The following is a 15,691-nucleotide window of genomic DNA, read 5'->3' as shown; positions in this document are numbered from 1 at the left end:
AAAGATGTCATTTAAATTAACAAACATTTAAAAACCTTTCTAGAAATTTAACATACTTCAGGGAAATAATACTTTTTATTGAAACTAAAAAGAAACTTAATATTAGGTGAAATGATTAAGAGTAGGCCATCAACCATAATTGAAAAAATTATTTTCAATATGTAATGTTACGTTTGGTGCCAAGTACAGGTCCGTACTGAATTTCTCCTCTAATGGTTTTAGTCACCTGATGCAGTATTTTAGCAGATATTTTTAGTAATTCAAAATTAGCATGAAATATTAGTATTCTGTTTTTTAACAGTAAAAAAAAAAAAAAAAAACGCACATTATAAATATATTATTGCTGTGGATATAAATGTAAAGATGACAATTGTAGTCATTCCTCAAATTATTATTTGTCCTCATTACTTCAAAGTCACTCATTTTCATGTTCACATGCTTTTTTGTCACTGTGAACGATAAAGTGCCACAGACATGGTAACAAAATACCAATGCGCATACACTCATTGACATAGTAGACACAGTAACCTATTTTTTTTTTAAGCAGTCAGTACCACAGTAGCATAAAAAGTTGTCACATTCACAATACATGTGTTGCATTCACTTGATTGAGTGTATTGTGATCACTTAAGACATTAAGCATATAAACTCAAAATGATTTCCCCCCACCAGAAACAAGTGATTAGCTTAAAAATCATTAGCCTAAAATTTACCACATGAATACCATTTTGAAAAGTCTCCGTGTAGTGTCTGTTTTACATCCATTTTGGAAATATGCATATGGTTCTTCACTTTTCTTTTGAACACAGTAACTGGTGTTTCTTTGACACCTAATTCATAGAGGTATTTTCCCTCCACTCCAAGACACAATGGCAAACATTCCCAGTGTTAAATATACAATGTTGGGTTTTTGAGAAATTCTCTTTGCTACTGGACTTCACAGATGCTGTTTTCCCACCTGAATATGGCAAATTTTCATAGACTTAATTAGTCAAGTGATTGAGAGAAAATTACTCTGAATTAATCACATTTGACTAATTTGATCCTACCTGTTGTTAATGACTGTACCATCAAAAAGCAGATATGAGTGAGCCTAATTACTAGACTATATGAAATTCCAGAGTGACTCAAGTGAGAACTGTCACTATTGGTCTTCGTTTTTGTAATAAAACAAGCTCATTGATAACACATGGGAATTTGGATCTAGCTGCCCAAAAAGCAGTTTCTGGCACCACAGTAAGGGGCTGTTCACACAGAACACGCCTTTGCATCTAAATACGCCAAGCCAACTTGATTGCCCCGCCTGATTGGTCCACTGTTTTGGAACTGACATTGATGAGTGGTGGTGTGTGTAAAAGTTAAATTCTTTTAACTTGACACAGCGTCTTAAAAACGTGGCACTCCTGTGTAAGATACTGCACAAAACACGAGCGTATACACATCCGTATAGCACATTTACACAGAAAAATAATGGAAAATAGCGTATTGGAATGGAAAAACGTGTTCTGTGTGAATGGCCTAAGAAGGCTCTTTAAGTCAGGTGAGTAAAAACCCTTTGAGCATCAACCGTTATAGCTGTTCCCTTTCAGTCAAATCCTTTTATACCTTCTCCTTGCATTGCCATTCTTGGGTCATGGCTGCTGGGAAATAAAAATACTTCTAGCTATGACTGGCATGAGCTCCCATGACAAGACTCGCTTCTTGATAATAAGGCAGCCCATTAAGTGACATGGAGCGAATATGTGCATCATGAAGACGTCTCCCCATTGGCAGTATTAGTTTCTGTAATGGGCAAGTCAATGTCTATAGGTATACCTGAGTCAATAGGCGAGGAAACAGTCAAGTTCGTCATAAGCGGGTGGCTGGATTCTGTAACAGAGTCAGTGGTTGTGGCATGAGGTGCAGTTGAACTCACAGTGGCAAGAAGAGTAGTACCATTACTTAAGGTTGGCTCCAATATGGCTGGTGAAGAGGGGCCAGACTTTATGGAGTTAATCACAGGTTGGGCGACTAAATGTAACAATGGAGTGCCAGGATCTATGGGTGAAGAAAAAGATTGAACTGGCATGCCAATAACTTGACCAGACTGGTCTGGTATTGGTGTTAAAGACAGTTCTGTTGGGGAAGAGGTGACTAGGTGAACAGGGGAGTCTATTGAGGAAGAGGGAGGAATCTCATTTAAAGGCGGAGCAGGTGATTGTCCGGTGGATGGATCAGACAAGTTGATTGTGCAGAGAGGAATAGTTGGAGCAGGACCTGTAGAGCCCACTTCAGTTAGGATGCTGATATCATTAACAACCGACGAGGGGAATTCAGCTGGTGTAACTATATCTAAAAGCGAAGGAGTTTGGAGATCGGAAGAAGTAGAGGTCTCGGGGGTACGATCAGTGATTGAAGGAGTTTCCACAGTTGAAGAAGGCAGAAGGACTGGAGATTCTGTTCTAGGCGTCTGAATATAATGAATAGTGACTGGGGTAGAAGTGTTTGGGTTAGAGGCAAGGAGACGATCCTCTCCGGATGAGGCAAAGATTTCCGGCATGGATGCAGATTGCTTGATTTTATCTTGCTCTTGGGTAGAAGTCTTCCTACTGAATAGCACTGTCTGGCGGGGGGCATCAATGAGAAGATCGATGTCAGGTGAAGCAGTAGAGTCCATAGTGGAAACAGCAGTGACAGCTGCTTCGTGGAGAGGGGTGTCGCCAACCCTTGCATACTCGCGGCTCTCGGACTTGGTCAGCAGAAGACGTTGCTCGCCCGGTTTGCGAATTGGCAGTAACGGTTGGCGGGTGTAACTTTCACCATCTGCTAACGCTTCTGGTAGTGGTCGATTGCGAGGCTCTGGCAGCAGCAAGATGCAAATGATGCAGATAAGAGTGCAGCAGGCGAAAATGATATGATGCAGAAAATAGCCTTTCTGGTTATGCAGCTCCATGATGGGTGCGGTCAACATACCAAAACCAGCACTGGCCAGGACAAGGCCTAGACCGCCACCCCTAGACAGCACACACAGAACAAGGTCAAGATATTTATCAAAACACTTGCCTTAAATATCAAAGGGCTTTTAAGCCACATGTTACCACTGAAGTTTGATCTAAAGTAACTAGAATAAAACATCCATAAAAAGCAACAATGAAAATAAGCGTTAAGGTCAGCCACACAAAGATTGGGGAAATGTACAAATTGGATGCAAATTTCATAAATATATGTCCTCATTATGATACAAACGAGAAAGATATTTTTTCCATAAAGTCGCCCATGTGGTTTGCCTCACCTTATCACAGTAGGGGTGACTTCAGCACAAAAAAAGATGCTTAGATTGCTGACAGCATGGGAGGAGAACATGCCAATGATGGAGAAAGCCTTTGAAAAGTTGGAGTTCAGCGTGTCAGAGCCTGTGGGGAGTAAGAAAGATGACATGGTGAGCCATTTTATTTTTTATTCCTAAAAAGATACATCACATATGCAGCACAATTTAAAAATTATGTGTAAGTGCTTTCAAAACATATGCATATTCATACTGAATAATAATGACATTTTTCAATGTTTTTATTTCCAATTATTTTTGTGTCCATGGCAAAAGCCCATAAAAATAAAACTCAACTGTCAGGAGGACACATTAAGTACTTCAAAAGCTGGTGTTGTAAACAGACAGAAATCACTTTCAGGGATTGCTTTTAATGGTTTATCACTCATCTTCTCTATCAACCTAGATAACCCACTCTAGAGCAAATAGCTACATCAGCAGATTGATGTTTGAAAGCTTTTTTTATTATTATTTTTGCACATTTTTGCATATACTGCTCCCTTTCCAATTATAACCTGGACTCTTTCTTTTTTCCTCATTGCTGGGTCATAATCTTGTTGTAAGGTACAAATAAAGTTCTAAAATAAAGTTTATCTTTCAGACAGTGGACTAAAAATAAATAAATAAAATAAATAAATATAGATAAAAAATAAACCAATAAAGAAATGTATTAATATTGCAATAATACTATTTCATTGTAAAATATAACAAGTATGAATAAATATGAATATTTAATAATAATAGTTATTATTATTATAATCATTTAAATATTTTTTATTAAATTAAAATAAATAAATATTACTATACTAATAATACTATTGGGCTGTAAAATAAAATAGCAGTATTTAATAATAATAATAATTTCTTTGCCTTCAAACATCGAACTGTAGATGTTTTTATAGTTGGGAGATCAAATAGCTTTAACAGATTTATAAACTATTCCTATTATGTATTTGGGAATAATGTATACGTGAGTATAAATGAACACAGCGCTGTGCTTCACTCTGCAAAAACATATCACCCTTCATATACTCACAAACACAGTTTTATTTGTATTTTTCGCTTGCTGAGTGTTCATTTTGGACCCTGGCTACGCATGTTTTGCACACACAAGATGGCATCACAAGCTTGTGCAATGCTGCTGGATGCTACACTATTCATGCATGAAATAAAACATTATATATATGAAAAAGCATTATTTTCCCCTCTTGGATTTACACAATTCATGCGGTTCATACTTTATAAAATATGAAAAATCACATCTCTGGATAATGTAGATCCCTGTCAGTGTAAAGACAAGAGGACATAACAGCCCTTAGAGTCCTAAGAGAGGACAAGCATTGCAAGCAGGGACACAGACATCCTGAGGGGTCAGGTTAATATAAACAACTACAGTAGACACGTGAACAGACGGATGAAAGAATCCTAAAATTAAACATTAAGATCAAAGGATCATTGCATCTTTTGCCGACAAACCCAATAAAGAATAGCTTACAGAAGGCATGTACATCACAGAAAAACATCTTCAATCCACTGTTCTTCTTAACTCAGTCCACACACGTATAACACAATATAAGTATGAGAGGATATATAAACACTACCATGGATGTATCAGAATTACACACTCCAGATCGTAATTTATATAAAAAATGAAAATATTTGAAAAGTTTAAATAAAGTGCATAAGAGTGGGAATAAAGTGTTTCAAGGGCATATAACTGATATTAATATAATTGGATGCGGTGTCTATACCCAAAACTCATTGCATTGGTTGAGTAGTTCATATTGTGGTGTCAAACACACACACACACACACACACACACACACACACACACACACACACGCACACACAAGCATACACACGCACGCACACGCATACACACACACACACACGCACATACACACGCACACGCATACACACGCACACGCATACACACGCACACACACGCGCACACACACGCGCACACACACGCGCACACACACGCACACACACACGCACACACACACACACACACGCACGCACACAGCAATATTTTGGGAGCACCACAGTGTTTTACACTTTTTAATGAAATGAATTGTCTTATTTTTACTCTCCTCTGCATATTAAACTGGCATTGGTGATATTTTAATTGCACAAAAAATGGTTAATGTGAAACAGAGCAATTATGACAAATTTGCATAAATAGCATAGTGCATATACTTTACCAATATTTATCAGTTCACCGTACTTCCCCACCACTTCATTCATCATGGACGGATCACATAGAGGGAAAAAAAAAAAACACAAAAAATGAGAAAGTAAAGTAGTTTGCAGCTCCTGGCTAGTAATTAAATATGTGCATGTGTGTTTATATAGTATATACTCCGTATGCTTCAAATCATCAGGGATGAAATCCAATAAAGCCCTTTCATGAATATGATCTTCTGTTTATTTTTATCATTCTGTGCTTAACTGAAACATGTTTTTGTAATTTATAAACTGGTGGGCTACAACAGGTTTAAATTTGAGATTTCAAGAGAAGCAATTCTGTAGCAAACGACCAGCTTTTGAGCCTGTGATAGATTCACAATGTCTGCATGCACACCAGGCAGAGAGTAATAGTGAGTGAGCTGCTTAACCCTAGTATAGATACTACCGTGTCATATTTGATGCACAAATATCAGAAAAATATCAGCTTTTCTCAGAAACCTGTTGTAGGCTACACAGTCTGCTACATACCGCCTTTTTAACAAGTAAAACGTCCACCTTCAGCTTATGGTTCAAGTGTCTTTTGCTGTGAAATCTCTACTGATCAAAGCAAACGTAAGAATTTTTAAACACTTACAGTACTGAAGAAACTTAAGTTTACTTGATCATCTTCAGTTTTTAGAAAAATCGTGTTCAAATGTGAGTCTCAAATATGATCATCAGGCTTTTGAGGAATCTATTTATTCATCTCTCATTCGCCGTGTTGCATTGCATTGGTTTAATCAACTGTCCAAAAAACAACGACTATTTTTTAATGCAATGATTATTTAATAACCACCAGGGTTAAGATGCATACTGCATAGAATTTTCCCAAACATTTCTGTATATGCACACTTTAAAAACCTATAAGAATCCAGCACATACAGTAGTGTGTTTACGTAAGCCAGCAGAAAGTGTTTAATCATGTAAATGGTGTGACTGTGATTGTGTCTGATTCAGTTCGAGCCATGCTAATGTTTGTGATGTGTGTGTTCTCTCACAGTTTAGCAGGCCGAGCTGAAGGAGAGACGCCAGGGCTGTGATGATCATGAACAAGAGGAGTCCCCCGCGCCGGCCCATCATACCCACGGCAGGGCACAGCGCCACGCATGATGCCACAGCAATGCCCCCCGTGGAGTAGTATTTGGCAAAGAAATTAGGGAAGGTGAACTCTTGGTGGTTACTGTCACCTTTCTCCTCCAGGCTGCGGGCGAAGCAGTGGTGTATGCCGTAACCTGTCAGTCTGGAAGATGGAGACAAAAAGAGGTTTTTGAATGCCAGAGTTAAAGGGATAGTTCACCCTAAAATTACAATTCTGCCTTTATTTACTCACACCTTTCCAAACCCAAAAGACTTCATTTTCAAAACACAAATAATTAACCCAGACCTGTATACTACTTTTTGCATTCTGAGTCCGTTTGGACCTGAACAATCATTTGATCATAAGTCATAATTTTATATTTTTGTTTCTGATTAGCAACTTCTCATTAATGAGTGAATGTGAAAAAATGATCAGTTCTGAATGTCAAATGACATATGAACTAGGGCTGGGTGTTATGACCGTATACAGTGGAGATTAAAATTAGAAAACAACCTACAATTTCCTAAATTTCAAGGTCACTGTCCTATTTGAAGTTATCTTAACAGGAGTTGAAGGGCAGCTTTTTAAGCACATCTCATAAATTAATTGTTTTCTGAAGCACAGTATATAAAACTTAAATGAGATATTTTGAAAAGGAACTCTAATCAGATTGAAGGAACACTTTCAGATACCTTCAGGTTATTCGTGTGAATCTGACACATGGTGCTCATTTCCTTAAATTATATGACGAACCCTTTTTAACTGGAAGCATTCCTGTAATGCACGAGATGTCAGGATAATGCAGACTCTCAATGGGGAACTGATTCAACACTGCAGCTTTAACAGAAGTCGGACTGAAAGTGCATTCTGCAGTGATCAAGCCTCTCATCAGCAGGAAGAATCAAAAGACTAGACCAAAGTTCACTTTAGTAAAAAGAGCAAGATTCATTTATCTGGGTCAGATGGGAAACATTTTGTCTGGCATTGTGACATTATAACAAACAACTGTAACTGTAATTCAGTGCTGCAACAACAAAGACCTCCGTAGTACTACTGAAAAGTTATATACACCTGACATAATGCGATAAGGAATCATGCATAAATATTTATGTCATATTAATATTTAAGTTATTAAGCACAGTATGCAGTGGAGAACTCAAAGCAGTGCTCGTGGTGAGAGTAGAACATACTCGAAGCAGCATGCCATCGCGAATATGAACTTGCACACGGTTAAATAGTTATTAAGCACAATAACGAGTGAATATGAAATGACGTACTCCTGAGGAGTCTCTCTCAGACAGTATATTCAGCTCTCTTTCGCGTCTTATTTAGCTTGAATGGTCAAATAACCACATAATTGTCAAAATGCCCATCGAGTGTGGAGTATTCACGTAAAGGGGGGTCGGTTATGTATTAAATAAACGTAAACAGCTAGGTGAAGACTGAATAAGTTTTAGTAAATAGAATCCGTGCAGTCAGTCTTAAAGGGACAGCGGCCTAATTTACCTGCTGTTGTCTTTGGGATTATTGTTATTATTGAACAATAAAAAAAAGTTTAATTATAAAAAAAAGAATCAATTCATATTTGATTGATGCAGTGTAGACTATGCAGTGTTTTAGTTATACACTTACTACATGTTAAAAAACCTGCTGAAGATTTGCTTCTTTGTTACTATTTTTAGCAACAAAATCTAATTAAAAAAAGCTATATTAAGATATATGACGCTATCGTGAAATAAAGTTCTTATACTGTGAAAACAAATTAAGAGAGATGTACAAAATCTGAAAAAAAAAATAAACAATGAGTATTTTGAGGATCTGAGTATATGGAAAGTTTCTTTCCTTTGTGAAAAGCTATGGGGTTTTTTTTCTTTACAAATTGTCTCTCTCTTCTGGTTAAAAATGAACCCGAATGCGTTAAGAGGGTTAATGAAACCTGAGAGGTTTCTGTTCCTCCATTGAATAACTTACAAGATCCTAAAAGGTCATTAAAGTTGTTTGTCATAAAGAAAATCTCCTTTTTAAAAAGCCTTTAATTCAATAGCTCAGTTAATAAGGAATCGTTTTAAGAGTTTTGATTTTGGAAATGAGTGCGAGTAAATGGCAGAATTTACATTTTTGGGTGAACTACACATTTAATATCAGCTGAATGTTTTTAATGATTCATAACATCCCATTTCACAGTCACGACTGTCACACAGATGTATAATATAAAGATATTTACGAGTTGACGCAGAGCACCACTAAATTCTTCCACAGGGTCCTTATGCCAACCATCTTCACAATGCATGTCCTCTTGGATTGCTTTGGCAGGGCTTGCTTCAGCTCTGAAATCAGTGCAGAAAACAAAGAGCTTAAACATTTCAGAGAAAACATGAGGTTTATGGGATAACAAATGAGATTACATTGCCTTCAATCATTCTGGAGTCAGTTTTCTTACAAATTCAAATGCCACATTCTTGAAGAGAAAGATTTTGTATATAAATTGCAGCTCTGCATAATACATGATATCATGAACAACGATCAATCACCAATGCAGGAATCTCATCAAATGATTCTTATGGTCTGAACGATCACCAGTGCATCAGTTTGCTCTAATGTCTTCAAGTAGACATGAAAAGGAAGTTTCCTATGACCCACTTTAAAATTGTTGAATGAACTGGCTTAGCTACAGTTATATCAAAGAAAGGTCAAGTAATGCCACTTTGATCAAAGATAATACGGTCATATTTAAAATATGCATGACTTAAATTGCATAAAAATAAGACCACTAACATGCATTAAGTACATTTTATTTTCACTCAGACTTTAGCTCCTGTTGGTTGTCACTGCATGAAACAAATTTTTACATAAAGTGAAATGATGCACTTACTGAACCAAGAAACTTTGAAAGTGTTAAACATTGGGACAATTAATGCATTCAATGGTTGCAGCTTTCACGTGCTGGATGACAAAAATCAAGGTGTAGTTACTAGGTTTCGCCTTTGTAGGGCACTTTGTTCCTGAAATGTTTACACTGCCAGCAGCCAGAGCCTGTTGACTTTAGATATAGTGCATGCCTCTGTCTGACAGTGACTCAGGTCTTTTAAATGATAGACATGGGATAGATGCCTGCAAAACCGGTTTTGTGTTCCACAGAAGAAAGTCATACCAGTGTTGAACAACATGCGGAAGAATAAATAATGTTCAAATAGTCAGTGCATTATGAAAAATGGGGAACAGGCCTACGTGTGAACATGGCAACATTTTGTAAATTAAATAGAAGCTAATCTAAATCTAAACATGGGAAGAATCCTACATTGATTGATTGATCTTTATGTGAGGATGGTTGCGATTGTTTTCCCTTGACTGGCAAATCAGGTTTTTAGCATTTTCGCAATTGTTCAGATTTTGTTCTGATTTTTTGCAGTATGCATTTTTCCAATTTATATCTTATCTTAAACTAATGGTTATTCTATTAAAGCTGTAAGCTGTTGGGATCACTAGTCCATATTTCTTTTAACATTGTTGCTTGTGTACCGGTCATGAGATCCTCTGCGTCCTCCTCTAGATTGATGTTGTTCTTTTCCGCGATGCGCTCCATGATCCATTTGGAGCGACTGTACTGCTGCGTCGCAAGCAGCCAGCGCAGAGACTCCGGAAATATCCTGATGAATGAAAACAGATATACTTTACTACATCTATTTGGGGCTAAACATACTTAACAGGAAAACAGAGCATTAGCACTGAAAGTTAGCTGCTGAATAAAAGAAGACTGAAACAAAGCAACTGTAACAAAACTGGATTACATTAAAGTTTAAAGAATAAAGTAAACATTCATTGATGTGGTTAAAATGCATCATCCCTACTTGCAGTAGTTTTTTCATGTCTCATATGGTGACAGAATCCTTCTACTATCACAATATCCCAATTAATTTGGTTAAAACGTTTATTGTGTAAATTAAAAAAACATAAGGAAATTGTTATATACAAATATCACATACAGTATACTGTACATTTAAAGCATGTGCACTGACAGCAGCAAGGCTATCTTCATGGCAAAAACAAGTTGCACAATAAACAAAGAACTATATAAAAAAGTATGATTATTACAAGACAAAAAATCTACAATATATAAACGCCACCCAGTAAAAAGCAAAAATATTCTTATACCATGATTATTTCATGTAGCATATTGTCATGCCATTTATCTTCTTCCATCTACCACTTGTAATTAATATAAAAGTTAATCTGTTTAATGACATGAGATTAGAGTTTTTGTAAAGTGGTTCTATTTTACACAAAGCAGGTCACTGGTTGAATTGCTTGGACTATTTTCCATTTTAATCATGCTTGATGGTAAACAGTGCATTTTTACAATGGCATCAGTACTTGAAAACTTTTGCTTCTGAGTGGAATAAATTGAGTCAATTTATGATTCTTATGGTTTGAAGTATTCCATTTTTGGACATTTTAAATTTAAGTTTATTTGAGATACAAAACCCATTTCGTGCAGTCGTTACTTCAATCTGCTATAAAAACCTTGTGTTATATAATCCTCCATATTTGTACTTATTAAGCCACTTTCTGCATTATCTGCACAGTTGAAAACGATTATGCTGCTTAATAAAGTATGGAAACAGTAGTGCAATGCACTTTTTCAGCAGATGAAGTCTGTTACTGTAAACTTATTGTGACTGTAAATGGGTCAAATTTTGGTTTGAAGAACAGCCAAACACAAATGTATTTTTGAACAGCCTTGGCACAGTTGCTTACCAGATATAGGACAGCATGAGTAAAAGAGGGGCGATTACGACTACTTGCAGAATCTGCCAGTCGCGACAGAGGACTGCCAATCCCGGCAAGAGCAACTGTCCCGCCAACATCATGAAGTTTGCCACCATAGTCATGGAGAAACGCCATCCTGGCAGACACAGCTCTATCCCTGCAGACAAGAACACACATCCGACATTAGAGTCAGTTAACATAGAGCTCTTAATAGCTGCAACAATCAGTGACTTTTCTAAAGAGAAGGGCTGTTGGCAATTTGAGCTTTTGTAAAATGCAGAAATGAAATGGTGATATAATAAGAGACAAATGTTCTGAAGAATGGGGGAAATAAAATACATTGACTTCCAATGGCGACCAGCATCCGTTGTTTACTAATATTGTTCAAAATAACTTCCTTTGGTGTTTAGAAGAACAAAGAAAGGTTTGGAACAAGTAAATGATGACAGAATTGTCCTTTTTGGGTCAACTCTGCCTTTAAGTCACATTTCAAATGCCATATTTCACCATAACATGACATTATTTAAGCTTTCAAACAAAGTTGAGCCATATTAGCCGTTTCCTTTCAAAGTTGCAAATTTAACTTCTGAGGAATTTTAGAATAGCATATAAAACATTTGCAAATAATACATGGCTGGAAACATAAAGCCATATAGATCTGTATCAGAGATTTTTCTTCACTTCTGGGTCTTTAAAATGACTAAGAAATCAATGCGTGTTATCTGTCTGAAGTCAAAGGAACAGTTCACCCAAAAATGTAAATCTTGTCATCATTTACTCATCCTCAAGTTATTTCAAACCTGTATTAGTTTTTTTTTCTGTTGAACACAAATTATATCTTGAAGAATAAGGGTAATCAAACAGTTGATGGTACCCATTGACTTTCATAGTTTCAATGACAGACCAGTACTGCAATATGAAATGATGGCAAATCCACAGAGCCTACAGCAGGGTCTGACAAGGGTGAATGGTTTGGGAGTGAGCTTTTCGAGGTGACAGGGCTCTGGTGGGAACACAGTGACTGTACTATCCTTCACAAAAGCCTAGAATTTCAATGAGCAGCACTTCTGAATCCTGCTCTGTGTTGAGAGACGGAGCTCAGGCTTTAATCAGACAGGATAAAAGCGCTCTGTTTCTCAGCTAGATGTATTACTAACACATCTGAAACATCCAAATGGGTTTGTAAACGCGGTCATTTCACGGTTTCAAATCTTAAATCAAGAATTAAGATGGGGCGTTTCTATTTTACAGCCCCTGCAGGAATATAAATATAAATCTAAACACTAAACACAAACATCCAGACTCTTCAGTCACGCATACAATTTGTCAGAATTGAACTGCATTAGATACAAAATATCAAACCAATTGTTATATTTATTAAGTTAAATTAAAGGTTAAAGCACAATCACTTTTTTTTAGAACCCATCTTATAAAAGTATTTTCCATTAAATTGTTTAAAATATTGGAAATATGAATAGAATATATGAATATTTGAATAGATTAAAAAAAAGAAAAGTGACTGACTTAAACTCCACAGTGCTGTTTTAGTATCACTGAAATACTATTATAGATAGTATTAATATTTTGAACTGATTTTCTTTTTGTTTCTATTTTTTTTTCCAGTTGAATGTTTTTGTCACTTTTAGTTTCTCATGTCTTTTAAATTTTTTAAATTGTATATATATATATATATATATATATATATATATACATATATAGTTTCAATTAACATTCATTTGTTTATTTTTAGTTTAACGTACTGTTACGTGGGAATGTGTTGTGTTGGTCTAGTGTTCCTTTTGGTGCGTTTCTCTTTCTTGTTACCCTCTTACTATCATGACTCGCAGGTGGAGCTGATAATGAGTGACCTGATTGGGGACGGGAGTGATTGCTGCTACTTAAAGCCACCTGAAGCATGGATCTGGAGCTCCCCGCTCTCATGGCTTCCTTGATTGAGAGACTTGTGTCTATGCTGTAACATACGGTGTACATGCTGACTGTGGAATGAGACAACTGTTGTAAATCATTACTTTACTTTTCTAAGTTGATCTGTTATGTGGAACTTTAATATTTATCTTAAACCCTAATCATTTGGAGCATAGTAGGGAGGTGGGTGCCTTTTTATTTATTACTCGTTTTCTCTTGTTTGTGATAAGTAGGGAGGTAAGCTTTTGTATATTTTGTTTATTATCTGAATTCTAGGTTAGAATCTTTAATATAGTTAGCTTTGTTTTGTTATTTATTTTTGGCTTTTCCCCCTCCTGAAATGTATATGCTCTTTTCTACCTTATGTTTAATAAATTTACTCTTTATACTTTAAAGTATCTTTGGTGTTTTGAAGCTTTGGGAGTGAGAGCGGGGACTCCAGGGATCTTATTTGGATCCCTGTTATTTGTTATGAATGTTTCTTCTGTTCTCTTTGAGTAGAGACTTTTGTTAATTCGTAACAATTGGGGGCTCGTCCGCTTGTTTTTCTTTTGTTTTTGATTTAACAAGTGGAAGTGACCGCTTGTCTAATTGTATGAGGAACGAACAAGTGTTAACAATCCATGTACTGTCGTCTTGGTGAGTAAAATGTACTCCAATTTTGTCTTGCTGATTTAAGTGTAAAGCAGTAATGAATGTAATAATGGAGTTGGAAGTTAGATCATTTATAGAAAAACCTACTATACAGCAGTTTGAGGCATTTCGAAAGAAAGATCTAATAAAGATTGCTGAAGTTTTGGAGGTTTCTGTAGTAAGCTCTGCATCTAAACAGGTAGTGAAAGCTGAAGTTTATGCTAAACTGGTTGAGCGAGGTTTTTTTTCTGCTGATATGGATAGCGAAATTGAAAAGAGTGATGTTTTAGAGGCTGCTAAAACTGATTTGACCTCTCAACCAGACCCTTTGCTCTTGTTAAGATTAAAAGAAGTGGAGTTACAAATAAAACGTCAAGAACATGAGAATAGTACGTTACATCTACGTGAATTAGAGCTGGTGCACATGGAAAAAGAGAGAGAGCGTGCGTTTGCTGCTGTTTCACCTGTGGTGACTACTGGGCATGTAAGCATGCCTTTATCTACGCAGCCTGCTGCTGTTAATTTGTTCGATCCAAGTAAATACATTAAACTTGTGCCTCCTTTTCGAGAGTCAGAAGCCGATGCTTATTTTATTGCATTTGAGCGCATTGCTGCTAAGCTTAACTGGCCGAAAGATATGTGGGGGTTAATGCTACAATGCAGTTTAGTAGGGAAAGCTCAAGAAGTATGTTCTGCTTTGCCCATTGAGGAGTCTCTAAATTATGATTTGGTGAAAGCTGCTGTTTTGCGAGTTTACGAACTTGTGCCTGAAGCGTACAGACAAAAGTTTCGTAACTATACTAAATCTGCTAAACAAACTTTTGTGCAGTTTGCACGTGATAAGAGGGCTCTGTTAGAAAAATGGTGCGCTGTTTCTAAAACGACTACGTTTGAGCAACTTCAAGAACTGATTCTGTTGGAGGATTTTAAAAACTGTTTTTCAGACAATTTAGTGATTTACCTAAATGAGCAAAAGGTTAATTCCCTTTCAGCCGCTGCAGTGTTGGCGGATGAATATATTCTGACACATAAGACTGTATTTTCTTCTGCTTCGAGCCCGAATCATAGTACTCCGATGCTTTCAAGTGTGGAGAAACATTTGATGTACACTCGCTCAACGAAACCTATGATGCGCTCTGCAGTGCAGGGTAAGGAACAGAGCAAGAGTGGTGAGAATAAAAGGGTTTGCTTCTATTGCTTAGATCCAAATCATCTTATTGTTGATTGTAATGCTTGGAAGAAAAAGAATGCTGCCTTCAAACCTAAAGGGGTAGCTAATATTGTTCTTGAGCAAATGTCCGGTGTTGAGAATTTTTCAGACAGCTCTGCATTTACTCCCTTTGTATTTAAGGGTAGTGTGTCAGTTTCTCCTGGTGGTGCTATGAAGTCAATCTCGATTTTGAGGGATACGGGGTCAGCTCAATCGTTTATATTGGAGAGTGCATTACCCTTCTCAGATGTGACGTACACTGGAACTGATGTGTTGGTTCGGGGAATCGAAATGAACTGTGTTAAAATTCCTCTTCACTCTGTGTTTTTGACTTCTGATTTAGTTACAGGTCCTGTTAAAGTGGGGTTACGCTCAAGACTGCCTGTAGAGGGTGTAAGTCTAATCTTGGGAAATGACCTGGCGGGTGCTAAAGTTTTCCCTCACCCAATTGTAGCGAAGACTCCGGTTTGTGATGCGGAGCTTGCCAGTAGATTTCCTTCAACATTTTCAGCATGTGCTGTCACTCGTGCACAGGCACGCAAAA

General features: G+C 36.8%; 1 protein-coding gene across 2 annotated transcripts in view; it reads right to left on the bottom strand.

Annotated features, from left to right (window-relative positions):
• Positions 1-1,180: 1,180 nt before the first annotated feature.
• Positions 1,181-15,691, bottom strand: part of LOC132155288 (solute carrier family 22 member 23-like) — a 57,408-nt gene continuing 42,897 nt past the window's right edge. For both annotated transcript variants that reach the window (XM_059564167.1, XM_059564168.1), the window contains exons 4-10: positions 11,367-11,535; positions 10,131-10,258; positions 8,836-8,938; positions 6,532-6,773; positions 5,509-5,541; positions 3,272-3,392; positions 1,181-2,993 (exon numbers count right to left, since the gene is read on the bottom strand). In XM_059564167.1, coding sequence (XP_059420150.1) covers positions 1,748-2,993; positions 3,272-3,392; positions 5,509-5,541; positions 6,532-6,773; positions 8,836-8,938; positions 10,131-10,258; positions 11,367-11,535 — 2,042 coding nt within the window. In that variant the 3' untranslated portion in view covers positions 1,181-1,747. The remainder of the gene's footprint in view (positions 2,994-3,271; positions 3,393-5,508; positions 5,542-6,531; positions 6,774-8,835; positions 8,939-10,130; positions 10,259-11,366; positions 11,536-15,691) is intronic.

Source organism: Carassius carassius, chromosome 12 (genome assembly GCF_963082965.1).
Source record: "Carassius carassius chromosome 12, fCarCar2.1, whole genome shotgun sequence".
NCBI classification, from domain to species: Eukaryota; Metazoa; Chordata; class Actinopteri; order Cypriniformes; family Cyprinidae; genus Carassius; species Carassius carassius.
This window is presented reverse-complemented; position numbering and strand designations above follow the sequence as displayed.